The sequence below is a fragment of the Salvia hispanica genome, chromosome 3, assembly GCF_023119035.1.
Source record: "Salvia hispanica cultivar TCC Black 2014 chromosome 3, UniMelb_Shisp_WGS_1.0, whole genome shotgun sequence".
Lineage (NCBI taxonomy): Eukaryota > Viridiplantae > Streptophyta > Magnoliopsida > Lamiales > Lamiaceae > Salvia > Salvia hispanica.
In genome coordinates this window covers 13847648-13861679 of record NC_062967.1, presented here as the reverse complement: position 1 = coordinate 13861679, position 14032 = coordinate 13847648, and the positions used below count along the sequence as shown (strand labels likewise).

At 36.1% G+C, this 14032-nt stretch overlaps 1 protein-coding gene, 1 long non-coding RNA gene and 1 pseudogene across 3 annotated transcripts; 2 read left to right on the top strand and 1 right to left on the bottom strand.

The window, feature by feature from the left end:
* Window positions 1-1454: 1454 nt before the first annotated feature.
* LOC125216996 lies at window positions 1455-3168 on the top strand (annotated as a pseudogene).
* Window positions 3169-3943: 775 nt separating this feature from the next.
* Window positions 3944-6362, top strand: LOC125209333 (cytochrome P450 71AU50-like). Its single transcript, XM_048108936.1, has 3 exons — window positions 3944-3956; window positions 4996-5606; window positions 5694-6362. The coding sequence occupies exons 1-3, from the start codon at window positions 3944-3946 to the stop codon at window positions 6306-6308; spliced, it is 1239 nt and encodes a 412-aa protein (XP_047964893.1). The 3' UTR covers window positions 6309-6362.
* A 2986-nt stretch (window positions 6363-9348) lies between these two features.
* LOC125212273 lies at window positions 9349-12242 on the bottom strand. Of its 2 annotated transcripts, XR_007174635.1 has the most exons (4): window positions 12104-12242; window positions 11315-11566; window positions 9989-10999; window positions 9349-9706 (listed from the first exon to the last, which is right to left on the bottom strand). It is a non-coding gene; the product is annotated as an uncharacterized LOC125212273 (long non-coding RNA). The 2 variants fall into 2 exon arrangements; XR_007174634.1 differs by having other exon boundaries at window positions 9989-11566.
* Between the last annotated feature and the right edge of the window lie 1790 nt (window positions 12243-14032).

Sequence of the window (14032 nt, the reverse complement as noted above, 5' to 3'; positions counted from 1 at the left end):
AAGTATCAGGGTTACCGTTTCTCAACTTGAGGGGGAGTGTTGGAAAGAGAAATCATAAATATGCCGCCCAACATTCATGATAGAGAGTTCCTAAGTGATGTAGAGTTTCTAAGCTATGTAGAGTACCAATTTACATTTATTGATGTACTAGAATGTTCTCATTCATCCTATAAATACTAGGATGATGAGCATTTGGAACACACAAGAAAAAACATCAAGAAATACAATTTCTTTACTCTCTACAGCAAAATGCCTATCCAATCCTTTTATATCTCTCTCAATTACCACCTCTAAGAAAAAGACGTAGCAAAAATGATTTGAATGGAAACACACATCTATAAAATCCGTTCAAACTTATAAGGAGAGCGAGGAAGTAGTGGTGGGCTACTGTGATGTAGATTATGCTACTAATCTGAATAATAGAAAATCTCAAACTGGCTATTTGTTTACTATGTTTGGACCAGTGGTTAGTTGGAAGTCAGCTTTATAGAGTATTGTTGCCTTATCAACATATGACACTAACATCAGCTGTGCAAGAAAGCTTTTATATTCAGGGTGTTATTTCAGATTTTGGTTTTGATTAGAAGACCATGGTTGTCCATTGTGACAGTGGCTCGGCTATGTGCTTAGCTAGACATCAATATTTTTCATGAGAGGAGACTACATTTAATCAGAGATGAGACTGAGAAAGGAAGAGTGAAGATGATCAAGATTGACACCTTGCACAATCCAGCTGACATGCTCACCAAGTCTCTAGGAAGAGACAAGTTTGGTCATTGCAAGGAGCTGATCAAGGTTTGCTGCAAGAACTGAAGTGTGTACTCAGGTGGAGAATTGTAAGAAATGAGTCCACACTTAGCTCTAAACATGAAGAATTAAAGGATAAAAAAGGGAATAAAAAACTAGCCGTTAGAGTTAGTTATTCTATTAGGGTATGAGCTGTCAGAGTTCTAGTTCTTGATTCTTGGCTCCAATTCGGTTAGGAGCAGTTACCATTTTGTTTCAACTACTTAAATAGTCGTTTTACTTGTATCTTGTAGTTATTATTCAATCAATAAAGAGAATTCCCTTTTCTCCAAGAAACTACTCTCTCTTCATCAAATTGGTGTGTGTTCTCTCTGTGTGTGTTCATATCGAGTGTGAGTGAATTCCTAAAGAGTGTGTGAGCCTTGTGTGCCAAGTTAACAATTAGAATGATCGATTAGGCCTGATTAAGCTTAAATAACTTTAAGATGCTAGAAGAAGTATATAATAATTAATTTGTACGAAGAAGTACATGGATGACTAGACAATTAAAAGATGTTAGGCAAGCCCACAATAACATTAAATTCATATACATGGAAAAGACGTAGCAGAATTTATATGAATGAAAACACACATCTATAAATCCATTCAAACAAGCTTATAAAGAGATCTATCAATCCTCAATCACACCATAAATTTAGAAAAAAAAAATGGAGCTTACTTGGTTTTGGCTTACGGTCGTGGCCATTTTAGCCAGTTCTTTGGCTTCTTTGGCTACGAGGACGAAGAAGAAGCGGCCTCCAGGTCCAAAAGGGATCCCTATTCTGGGAAATCTACACATGCTCCGGAAAAATCCTCACCAAGACCTGCAAAGGATTACCAAAGACCGCGGCCCCATTATGTACATGAGATTTGGGTTCGTTCCAACCATCATCGTTTCATCTCCTGAGGCAGCTGAGCTTTTCCTCAAGACACATGATCTTGTTTTTGCCAGCAGACCACCTCATCAGGCTTCTAAGCATCTCACATGGGATCAGAGGAATCTGGCATTTGGGGCTTACGGTCCGTATTGGCGGAACATGCGCAAGCTATGCACAGTGGAGCTGCTCAGCACCCTTAAGATTAGTTCTTTCCGATCTATGAGAAGGGAAGAGCTTGGTCTTTTTGTTGAATCGCTCAATGAAGCTTCCAGACAACACGTTGCTGTCGATCTTAGTGCCAAGGTCGCGTCCCTGACCGCAGAGATGAGCTGCAGAATGGTCTTTGGAAAGAAATATAATGACAAAGACATAGATGACAGAGGCTTCAAAGCTGTGATCCAAGAAACGATGAAACTAATAGCAGTTCCCAATTTGGGTGATTACTTTCCTTTCCTTGGAGTCTTGGATCTTCAAGGGCTGACAAGGAAGATGAAAAGGCACTCGACAAAGTTTTTAATGTTTTCTTTGACAAAGTTATAGAAGACCATGTTCAAGCAGGGGATCGTCCTGAGCAGGCCAAAGACATTGTTGATACAATGATGTCCATACTGCAAAGTGGAGAATCTGAATTTCAGTTTGACATACGTAATATCAAGGCCATTATGATGGTAAGCACATGGTCCAATGAATAATTCTACATCTTTTTTGGATAAACATTTACTCAGTAATAAGTTGATGACAAATTTCATTTGCAGGACTTGCTCGCTGGTTCAATGGACACAGCAGCAGCATCGGTTGAGTGGATACTCTCCGAACTGTTGAGAAATCCAACAGTTATGAGGAAACTACAGAAAGAGTTGGAACAAGTTGTAGGATTAAAGAGGATGGTTGAGGAGTCTGACCTGGACCAACTCGAATATCTCGACATGGTTGTAAAGGAAGGCTTTAGGTTGCATCCAGTTGCTCCGTTGTTGTTACCTCACTATTCTAGGGAAGACAGCAAGGTTAATGGCTATGACATACCAAAAGGATCAAGAATACTCATCAACACATATGCAATCGGGCGCGATCCAAATGTATGGACTGATCCGGAGATGTTCATTCCAGAGAGATTTACCGGCAGTGACATTGAGGTTAGGGGAAAACATTTCCAGCTCCTCCCATTTGGCGCTGGGAGGAGAGGTTGCCCCGGAATCCAACTGGGGCTCATCCAAGTTCGACTGATCGTGTCACAGTTAGTCCACTGCTTCGATTGGCAGCTCCCAAATGATATGTCGCCAAAGGAGCTAGACATGAATGAGGAATTTGGCCTCGTTGTTTCAAGGGCCAATCATCTCATGGCAATCCCGACGTTTCAGTTGCAGAACTAGCATGTGAAGCAAACTTGTTAAAATTTGCTTCCTGAAAACAATCTATATAGGAGCAAAGTAAGACAAGCTAAATAAGTACTCAAAGCCAGGCTATGAGATATCAAAATTATATCAAGTCATGTTTGAATATTGCATAGTTGTTCTGCTGAAATATGAAATCATTAATTATGAATTTGAGCAATACATGTATTCTTCTTTAATTATGTTCAGTACAAGCATTTTATCCCAATCATGTACAAACACAATTTAGAATTATAAGATTATAAGTTTATAACAGATGATTAGGGCCAAACTATAAAAAAGTGTTATTCCCTCCGTTCCCTCATAGTTGAGGCGGAACTTTTCGGCACGGAGTTTAAGAAATGAATGTTGAGTGTGTTAAATAAATAGATAAAAAAGTAAGAATGAGAAAAAAGGTAGAGAGAATAAAGTAAAAAGTGAATAAAGTAGAGAGAATAAAGTATGAGAGAGTAAAGTAAAAAAGAGAAAAAAGTTACTATAGATGGAAATGACTCAACTATGAGGGAACTTCCCGAAATGGAAAAATGACTCAACTATGAAGGAACGGAGGGAGTAGTAGCCTGAACACAGTTTCAAACTGCATTTATAAAAGGGTAAAACCTACAGTTTTCAATATCCCTAAAATATAATGTAGCTAAATTAAAGCTGAAGTGTCAATTAATATTGAACAACTGATCTCAAATTTTACAAACTTTTGTATAACTTTAGGTTTTCCCACAAATTTAAACTTGATTATAAATATAATAAACTTTTTTTTCCAAGCAGAAGTTGCAATCCTGACCATAATTAGCTGCAAACTTGCAAATGGAAAAATTTTAATTTGGTATGTGTTGTGTAGATCTGAGATTGTGTTTCGATTATGGAATAAATGACATTAAGATTTAAGACATGGACATATTAGGTCAAAAAATCGTTGCCATTTATTATTTCACCTAAAAGAAACACCAATATTTTATTACTATACAATTCAATGATATATACAAATTTTCTAGTTCCGTCACGTAATCAACATCTCACTCAAATTGGTGGTTTCTGTGAAATATTAATATTGCACCTAAAATGGCAAATTGTTTATCATCATGCGAAACATCTAGCTTTACTTTTGAAAAGTTAAAAAACTTTTCATATAGTAATATTTTTAAAACTTCCTAATAAATACGCATACCATTTCGTCACAAATCTATGTGTTTGACATTTTGCTTTTAAATAATTTGATTGAATAGATGAATAACTAAAGCATATCATAAATCATTTTTTTTGGAACAGTTTTCTAACTTTTTTCCGATTTTAGTATACAGACCCCACGGGGAGTAATCAATTGCTAACTACAACTAATTTAAGGTCATAGGATTTTAGAAAACTTGTGGTCTACAATTTGCCACGTGTAATTTTCGTTTTTATTAATAAAATAAAAAAAGATAAAAAAAACTTCAAATTAGGGTTTTGGATGAAAATGTCAATATAGTGTTTTGAAAATATCAACACAATGCTTTAAGAATGTTAACCCCTTGCTTATATTGACATTCTACATGTATTATATTAACATATTTTATATAGTATGTTGACATTTCTGCTTATACGAAAAATTTAAAATTTTTTTATTTTTTTTTTCAAATTTTGACGTCGGAACATATGCATGTAGGATATCGTTGGAATCCTTATGAAATTATCTTTAATTTTGATATATGTTATATGAATTTAAAGTTTTAGGATTTCTTTTAAAAGTTAGTTATAACGAAACATGTAGTTAATTGACATTAATACCCCTATTGATATTTTTTGGAATTAATCCTATGGCCTTATTGACGTTTTTCGTTGATCGTATTGACATTTAGGGATTAATGATCTAAGCCCCTAATTTGAATATCTAATGGCTATTATTTAATTGTAGTTAACAATTAAGTTATGAGTTAACAATATAACACTCCCCCATACCCCACATTCTACTAACTTTTTACACTCACAATTAATTACTATAAAACTAATACCACCTCTGTCCACCATTACCCATTTGAGTTCGACTTACGGATTGTATTGGCAGAACATGCGCAAGCTATGCACCGTGGAGCTGCTCAGCACCCTTAAGATCAGTTCTTTCCGATCTATGAGAAGGGAGGAGCTTGGTCTTTTTGTTGAATCGCTCAATGAAGCTTCCAGACTACACGTTGCTGTCGATCTTAGTGCCAAGGTCGTGTCCCTGACCGCAGAGATAAGCTGCAGAATGATGTTTGGTAAGAAATATAATGACAAAGACATAGATGAGAGAGGCTTCAAAGGTGTGCTCCAAGAAGTGATGACACTAGTAGCAGCTCCCAATTTGGGTGATTACTTTCCTTTCCTTGAAGTCTTGGATCTCCAAGGACTGACAAGGAAGCTGAAGGCAATCGCAAAAGTTTTTGATGTTTTCTTTGAGAAAATTATAGAAGATCATGTTCAAGCAGGGGATCGTCCTGGGCAGGCCAAAGACATTGTTGATACCATGATGTCCATAATGCAACGTGGAGAATCTGAATTTCAGTTCGACATACGTAATATCAAGGCCATTATGCTGGTAAGCACATGGTCCAGTGAATAATTCTACATCTTGTTAAGATAAACGTTTGCTCAGTAATAAGTTGATGACGAACTTCATTTGCAGGACTTGCTCGTAGCTTCAATGGACACAGCATCAGCTTCGGTAGAGTGGATACTCTCCGAACTGTTGAGAAATCCAACAGTTATGAAGAAACTACAGAAAGAGTTGGAACAAGTTGTGGGATTGAAGAGGATGGTTGAGGAGTCTGACCTCGACCAGCTCGAATATCTCGACATGGTTGTGAAGGAAAGCTTTAGGCTGCACCCAGCGGCTCCGCTGTTGTTACCTCACTATTCTAGGGAAGACAGCAAGGTTAATGGCTATGACATACCAAAAGGATCAAGAATTCTCGTCAACACATACGCAATCGGGCGCGATCCAAATGTATGGACTGATCCGGAGATGTTCATTCCAGAGAGATTCATCGGCAGTGACATTGATGTTAGGGGAAAACATTTCCAGCTCCTCCCATTTGGGTCAGGGAGGAGAGGTTGCCCCGGAATACAACTGGGGCTCATCCAAGTTCGACTGATCGTGTCACAGTTAGTCCACTGCTTCGATTGGCAGCTGCCGAATGATATGTCGCCAGAGGAACTGGACATGAATGAGGAATTTGGCATTGTTGTTTCAAGGGTTAATCATCTCATGGCAATCCCAACCTGTCGGTTGCACAACTAGATTATTAAGCAAACTTGTAAAAATTTGCTTCTGAAAACAATTTAAATAAGACAAGCTAAATAAGTACTCACAGCCAGGCTATAAGATATCAAAACTATTTCAAGTCAAGTTCAATTATTGCATAGTTGTTCAATTTAGAGTAAGATTATAACAGATGAATAGGGCCAAATTATTAAGAAGAGTTAGTAGGCTGAGCACAGAACAATATGATTAACAATTCATCAAACACATTGCGGGCGATCTTAAATAGGCACACATATACCATTCCAATTATCCCCACAAACAAAAAAACCTTCACACCGATATCTACAATCTAAATTCAACAATGCAAAGAGGTAAACAAACGACAAATTTACCTTTAACGGTGGAGATAGAGGAAAAGCCCAAATATCTCCCTCGCTTTCAACTTTCAAGCAAAGCAAGCCGAAATCAGTTTAGAGACTAAATGAGTTTTCCTGTTTGGTGATATTTTTAAAAGTAAAACTAAAAATAAAAATAATAAAATAAATTATTTAATGATGAGAATATTGGGGCATCTACTATGATCTGTATTTTACCACAAAATGTTAATATTAAATTTGACATTTTTTATAATAAAAAAATACTACTAATAAATTAAGAGTTGTATGGTTCAACGAGAGGATGGCATTTGTCTTTTTAATATTTTGAAAATTTATAAAAAATCATGTTTAATGGCTGATTGGTCATTAATTATATTATTGTTGCTAATTTTCCAAGATCCCAAAATAAAAAATAATGTAACTAAATTAATGCTGAAGTCTCAATTAAATATTTAATAATTGATCTCAAATTTCACAAACTTTTGTCTAAGTTTAGGTTTTTCCACAAATTTAAAACTTGAATGTAAATATGTAATTATAATAAACTTTGTTGCTATTATTATTTTTATTTCCAAGCACAAGTTGCAATGCTGCCCATAATTAGCTTCAAACTTGCAAATGGAAAATTTTTAATTTGGTATGAGTTGTGTAGATCTGAGATTATGTGTTTCGAATCGATTATGTCATAAATTACGTTAAGATTTAAGACAGACGTATTAGGTCAAAAAATTGTTTCCAATTATTATTTCACCTAAAAGAAACACCAATATATTATTATTTTATGAATATATTAATAGAATATCATCATAACTTATCGTCTATGCCCGACGAGAAAAAAATAAAATAAAAGTATTTTATTATACAATTCCAAATTTTCAGTTCCGTCACATAATCAGCAATCTTACTCAAATTAGTGGTTTCTGTGAAATGTAATTATTGCACCTAAAATGTATACTTTTATTAGGAGAAATATAAGTTTTGCTCCTTTCTAATTTGTGTTCATTGTATAGTTTGATTTAGGAATTTGTTTGTTCGTTAGCTAATTTACATGTTCCTAAATTATTCAATTTACAAATAATCTAAAATAATGGAAGAAAGGATTAGATAAATTTGTTCTATGTCAACCTCGACAACAAGTGGCGATTTGGAGGAGGCACAATCAACAACGGTGTACAAACGAAATGAGAATGGTTTTTTTTTCTTTTACATTAATGAGAAGTAAAATTATACTCACAACTCAAACTTCATAAAATTTCAAAACAACATCGTTTGAAGTCGTCCTCTCCTGAATTTTAGAAGTAAGAATTCACCTTATAAAATCATCCACTCATTTGTAGAGTAAGAATCACCATTTTATCAATGTAGGAAAAGGAGTTTCAATGCGTCCATTATTATTACTCATGATAGTGGACGACACGTGTGCAGAAATGGTAAAGTGTAAAAAAAAATGATTAAGATATAGTAAATGGTATGTAGTCCAATTCATTAGAGATTAAAACTTACTATTTCAATAGAAGGCTACTAATTTTTGTTGACGACCCAAAATGAAAAACAAAATTATTGATTGTAGACGATATTTTCGTTACCTATCTCTTTCCATTCATACTTTCACTCTTCTTCTCCACATATATACACACACATTAGATACAATCTCTCTTTCATGCAACATCAAGATTATCACTATAATAGTTTAAACATAAATCTCAATTGGAATGATCGCTTTAAGGTTGATTAAGCTAAAATAACTTCAGCAGTCTCCAGAATTTCTCACTTTACTTTATTTTCACAAAGTAAAAAAAAAAATTTTAATCCGAGATGAGTCAAAATAGTTCTTCAAATGGCTCAATACAATAACACTACAACATTTTGAGTAATGTAGTAATTGTTAATTTTTACTAAGTAGATAGATCAATAGACAACAAAAGATGGTAGGCAATCCCACGTTAAATTCATATACATGGAAAAGACATAGCAGAATTAATATGTGAATGAAAACACACATCTATGAATCCATTCAAACAAGCTTACAAACAAAGATATATCAATGAGTAAAGGCCAAAATTGGTCCTGAACATATGGTCATTTTACGATTTTGGTCATAAACTTTATCTTTTGGATTTTTTGATCCTGCACATTTCAAATCGGATCACAATTGGTCCTCCGTTTACAATTCCGTTAATTTTATAACGGTGAAAGGATTTAACTCAATTTTGACCGATTAAAACTCTTAATTATAAATTTTAACTCACTAATTATATCATTAATTATTATTCTAATTTATTACACCTAAGCATCTCTCTCCACCTCATCCCAGCTGAATCACCATCCCAACAACGGCGGCGGCGACATAAGAACCGCCTCCGCCAGCCCCGCCACTCCCGACACCTCGCACACCCCCGAGAACTCCTCTGCGCCCTTCCCCGCAAAACCCTCCCTCAGCCGGAACGCCTCAGTGGTGGCTGCGGCGGCCTTCCTGAGGTCCTTGGCGTCCTTCGACAAGGGGACGCGAAGGCGCGAGACGGAGTCGGCGAAGTTGAGGCAGGCGGCGGAGCCCCGGTGCGGTTTTTCACATTCACATTTCACAATTCAATTACACACACAAAAAAAGTACAATTTCCATTTTTTTCACGGTGCTTCAATCGCAATTTGGAATTCAGCAAAAAGGAATTGAAATTACAAGAACCAAAAAACACTGAATCAAAAGGAAAAAAAAAAAAGAAAAAAACAAAATCCTACTAATTCCTAAACTATTGGATTCAATTATTTAGTTTTTCTTTGTTGTTGACACTACTCAGCCTGACCCTGGCAGCAAGGAAATCTTGATCGTTATCTCTGTTGCTTAGCCGAATTGGGAGTAGATACCTCATCGGCATGAACAAATTGTGCTTGGTTATGGAGTTTCACCTTTATAGCGTCAGATTTGGGGGTAAGGCTGCCCACGCTTTCCGCCGTACCAACAGGCGGCCGCCGCTTCTCGGAAGTGTTCTGCTTGAGGACTCCAGAAGGCGTGCTCGGCGGCGTTGGCGTTACACCGTCGTTGGACTTGGATTTACCCTCCTGTCACCAAATTCAATTTATTTTTAACAGAAACTAATTTTGATTATTAAATAATTAAAATGCTTAAATTGGTCAAAATTGAGTTAAATCCGTTGACCGTTATAAAATTAACGGAATTGTAAACGGAGGACCAATTGTGATCCGATTTGAAATGTGCAGGACCAAAAAACTCAAAAGATAAAGTTTAGGACAAAAATCGTTATATGTTTAGGACCAGTTTTGACCTTTACTCTATATCAATCCTAAATCACACAATAAATTTTGCAAAAAAATGGAACTTACTTGGTTTTGGCTTTCGGTCGTGGCCATTTTAGCTGGTTCTTTGGCTTCGTTGGCTACGAGGACGAAGAAGAAGCGGCCTCCAGGTCCAAAAGGGGTCCCTATTCTGGGAAATCTACACATGCTGGGGAAGAATCCTCACCAAGATCTGCAAAGGATTGCCAAAGACCACGGCCCCATTATGTACATGCGATTTGGGTTCGTTCCAATCATCGTCGTTTCATCTCCTGAGGCAGCTGAGCTTTTCCTCAAAACACACGATCTTGTTTTTGCCAGCAGACCACCTCATCAGGCTGCTAAGTATCTCTCATGGGATCAGAGGAATCTGGCATTTGGGGCTTACAGTCCGTATTGGCGGAACATGCGCAAGCTATGCACCGTGGAGCTGCTCAGCCCCCTTAAGATCAATTCTTTCCGGCCTATGAGAAGGGAGACGCTTGCTCATTTTGTTGAATCCCTCAAGGAAGCATCCCGACAACACGTTGCGGTTGATCTTAGTGCCAAGGTCGCGTCCCTGACCGCAGAGATGAGCTGCAGACTAGTGTTTGGCAAGAAATATGCTGACAAGGACATAGATGAGAGAGGCTTCAAAACTGTGATCCAAGAATGGACTAAACTAGTAGCAGTTCCCAATTTGGGTGATTACTTTCCTTTCCTTGGAGTTTTGGATCTCCAAGGGATGACAAGGAAGATGAAGGCACTCGCAAAAGTTTTTGATGATTTTTTGAGAAAATTATAGAAGACCATGCTCGAGCAGGGGATCGTCCTGAGCAGGCCAAAGACATTGTTGATACCATGATGTCCATAATGCAAAGTGGAGAATCTGAATTTCAGTTCGACAGACGTAATATCAAGGCCATTATGATGGTAAGCACATGGTCCAATGAATAATTCTACATCTTTTTTGGATATACATTTGCTCAGCAATAAGTTGATGACGAATTTCATTTGCAGGACTTGCTCACAGCTTCAATGGACGCAGCAGCAGCATCGGTTGAGTGGATATTCTCCGACCTGTTGAGAAATCCAACAGTTATGAAGAAACTACAGAAAGAGTTGGAACAAGTTGTGGGATTGAAGAGGATGGTTGAGGAGTGTTTGTAAAGGAAGGCTTTAGGCTGCATCCAGCGGTTCCGCTGTTGGTTCCTCACTATTCTAGGGAAGACAGCAAGGTTAATGGCTATGACATATCAAAAGATTCAAGAATACTCGTAAACGCCTATGCAATTGGACGTGATCCAAATGTATGGACTGATCCGGAAATGTTCATTCCGGAAAGGTTCACTGGAAGTGACATTGATGTTAAGGGACAGCATTTCCAGCTCCTACCATTTGGGTCTGGGAGGAGAGGTTGCCCCAGAATCCAACTGGGGCTCATCCAACTTCGACTGATCGTGTCACAGTTAGTCCAACGCTTCGATTGGCAGCTGCCAAATGATAAGTTGCCAGAGGAACTGGACATGAATGAGGAATTTGGCCTTGTTGTTTCAAGGGCCAATCATCTCATGGCAATCCCGACGTTGCAGTTGCAGAAACTAGCATTTGAAGCAAACTTGTAAAAATTTGCTTCCTGAAAACAATCTATAAAGAATCAAAGTAAGATAAGCTAAATAAGTACTCACAGTCAGGCTATGAGATATCAAAATTATTTCCAAGTCAAGTTCAATTATTGCATTGTTGTTCAGCTGAAATATGAAATCATGCATTTGAACAAAATATACATTCTTCTTTAACTATGTTCTGTTATCCCAATCATGTTCAAACACAATTTAGGGTAAGATTATAACATATAATTAGGGCCAAATTATTAAGAAGAGTTAGTTTAGTCGCCTGTGCACAGTTTATAAAAGGGCGAAACCTACACTTCTCAAATTATAATTCTACGATTTTCAATTCGATCACAGCTATAGATTGGTTAAACAACTTCGTCGGCAAGAAACAGAAGAATCAAGTATAAGTGATTAACAATTTATCAAACACGTTGCAGGCAAACATTTAAATAGGCACACAGACACCTCTCCAAAATATCCCACACACAGAAAACCGATCAACATTTATGTATAATCTTGAATCAAAAACGCAAACAAGGATTGCTGAGGCAAACAAACGACAATTTACCTTTAACAATGGAGATAGAGGAAACGCCCAAATATATCTCTCGCTCAACTTTGAAGCAAACCAAGCCGAAATCAGAATATAGAATTATGAGATGTTATTATCATTTATCACAATATAAAAGTTAAATGTGACATTTATATTTTCTTGCTAATTTTCCACTATCCCCAAAAAATCCCCAAAAATATAACCTAAGGAGCATGTTAGGGTGCACCTCCTCTTAAATAACACCGTACCACCCTTCCTAGCCAATCATTCATACACGTAGACGAATAATAAGCTGCCACGTGACAAAAAAAAAAGAAAAAAAAAATCTGAAAAACTTGGCCATCAATTTGCTGCTCTTTATAAGCAATTTTTCTTGTCCAACAATATTCGACACACTATACAGCAATCTATAGATTGTTGTGTAGTGTTTGTAATATTGTTGTGTAGCGTTTATAATATTGATGTATAGGTTTGTGTTAAAATGACAACCCCTCTTAAAGTGACACCGTGACACCACTTATACATCAATATTATAAACGCTACACAACAATATTACAAACACTACACAACAATCTATAGATTGCTTGTATAGTGTGTCGGATATTGCTGGACAAGAAAAATTGTTGGATAAAGAGCAACAAATTGCTGGCCGTCTTTTTCAGATTTTTTTTTTTTTGCCACGTGACAGCTTATTATTCGTCCACGTGTACAAATGATTGGCTAGGAATGGTGGTAAGGTGTTATTTTAAGTGGTGGTGGCACCTTAACATGCCCCTATAAGCTAATATAGCTCAATTAAAGGAGAAGTATTGATTAAATATTAAACTCAAAATTAGTAAAAGTCAAAATATGAAAAGTTTTAAATTAATAATGTGGACCATTCAATCTACTAACACTACTTCCACTATTTTCTCTTATGTCTTGTATATTTTTTTCATTTCTCTTTTACTTACCAATTGTATATTAAAATCTATGTCATCTATAATTTTATTTATTTTTTGAAGATGAAGGGAGTATGATTTTAGTTTCTTCACAAATTTAAACTTGATTGTAAGTATTACTCCTTCTATTCACTCAAGATATCCACATTATTGAGTAACACGAGGTTTTAGGAGAAGTTGTTTGAATATTTTATAGAGGAAAGAGGAGAGATTGATTTATTTCTAAATATAGAAAGTGGACATCTTGAGTGAGACAGAAAGAGTAGTATCGGGTTGTTGCTAACCTCACATTTATTACGAAGTACTCTCTCCCTTCCAACTAAGTTGAGTCGTATTCATTTTTTGAAAAATCCCAACTAAATTGAGTCATTTCATTATTTTAATTAAAAACAAAACATTCAATCACCCTTGCTTTATTCAATCACCTAATTTACTGCTCCGTATCTCTTTATTATCAACTCCAATCACCTTCTATATAATTTTCAATTTCCGAAGTTAGTTCAGTTAAGTAACTGTAAAAAAACAATAAATAATTAGTTTAATACTATTGCACCTAAAATTAGTGGTTTATTAATATTGCACCTAAAATTGGTGGTTTATGAGTTGTTTTTCTTCTTGAGTATTTATTACGAGAAATATTAGTTTTGTTCTTTCATTCTGTTGTTCAATACTTCAATGTATAGTTTGAGTTAGGAATTTGTTTGTTCGTTAGCTTGTTTACATATTCCTAACTTATTTATTTTTCAAGTAATCTATAAAAAATGAAACAAATGATTAGATAAATTTGTTCTATGTCAACATCGACCAATGGTGGTATTAGCAAATAATTTTGGTGGGAGCGATAATCAATAGGAGCGAACGAACAAAATTTGAAACAGATTTTTTCTTTCACATTAATGCGGTGTAAAATTGTGGTTTCACAAATCAAACTTTACAAAATCTCAAAACGGCATTGTTTGACAATGTCTTCTTTGGAATTTTATATATTAGTGTGACCACCGAC

Bases quoted from the DNA above. Each gene is read 5' to 3' on its own strand.
- LOC125209333 (XM_048108936.1), top strand. The intron at 5,607-5,693 runs GTAAGCACATGG...CTTCATTTGCAG, and splicing joins ATATCAAGGCCATTATGCTG to GACTTGCTCGTAGCTTCAAT.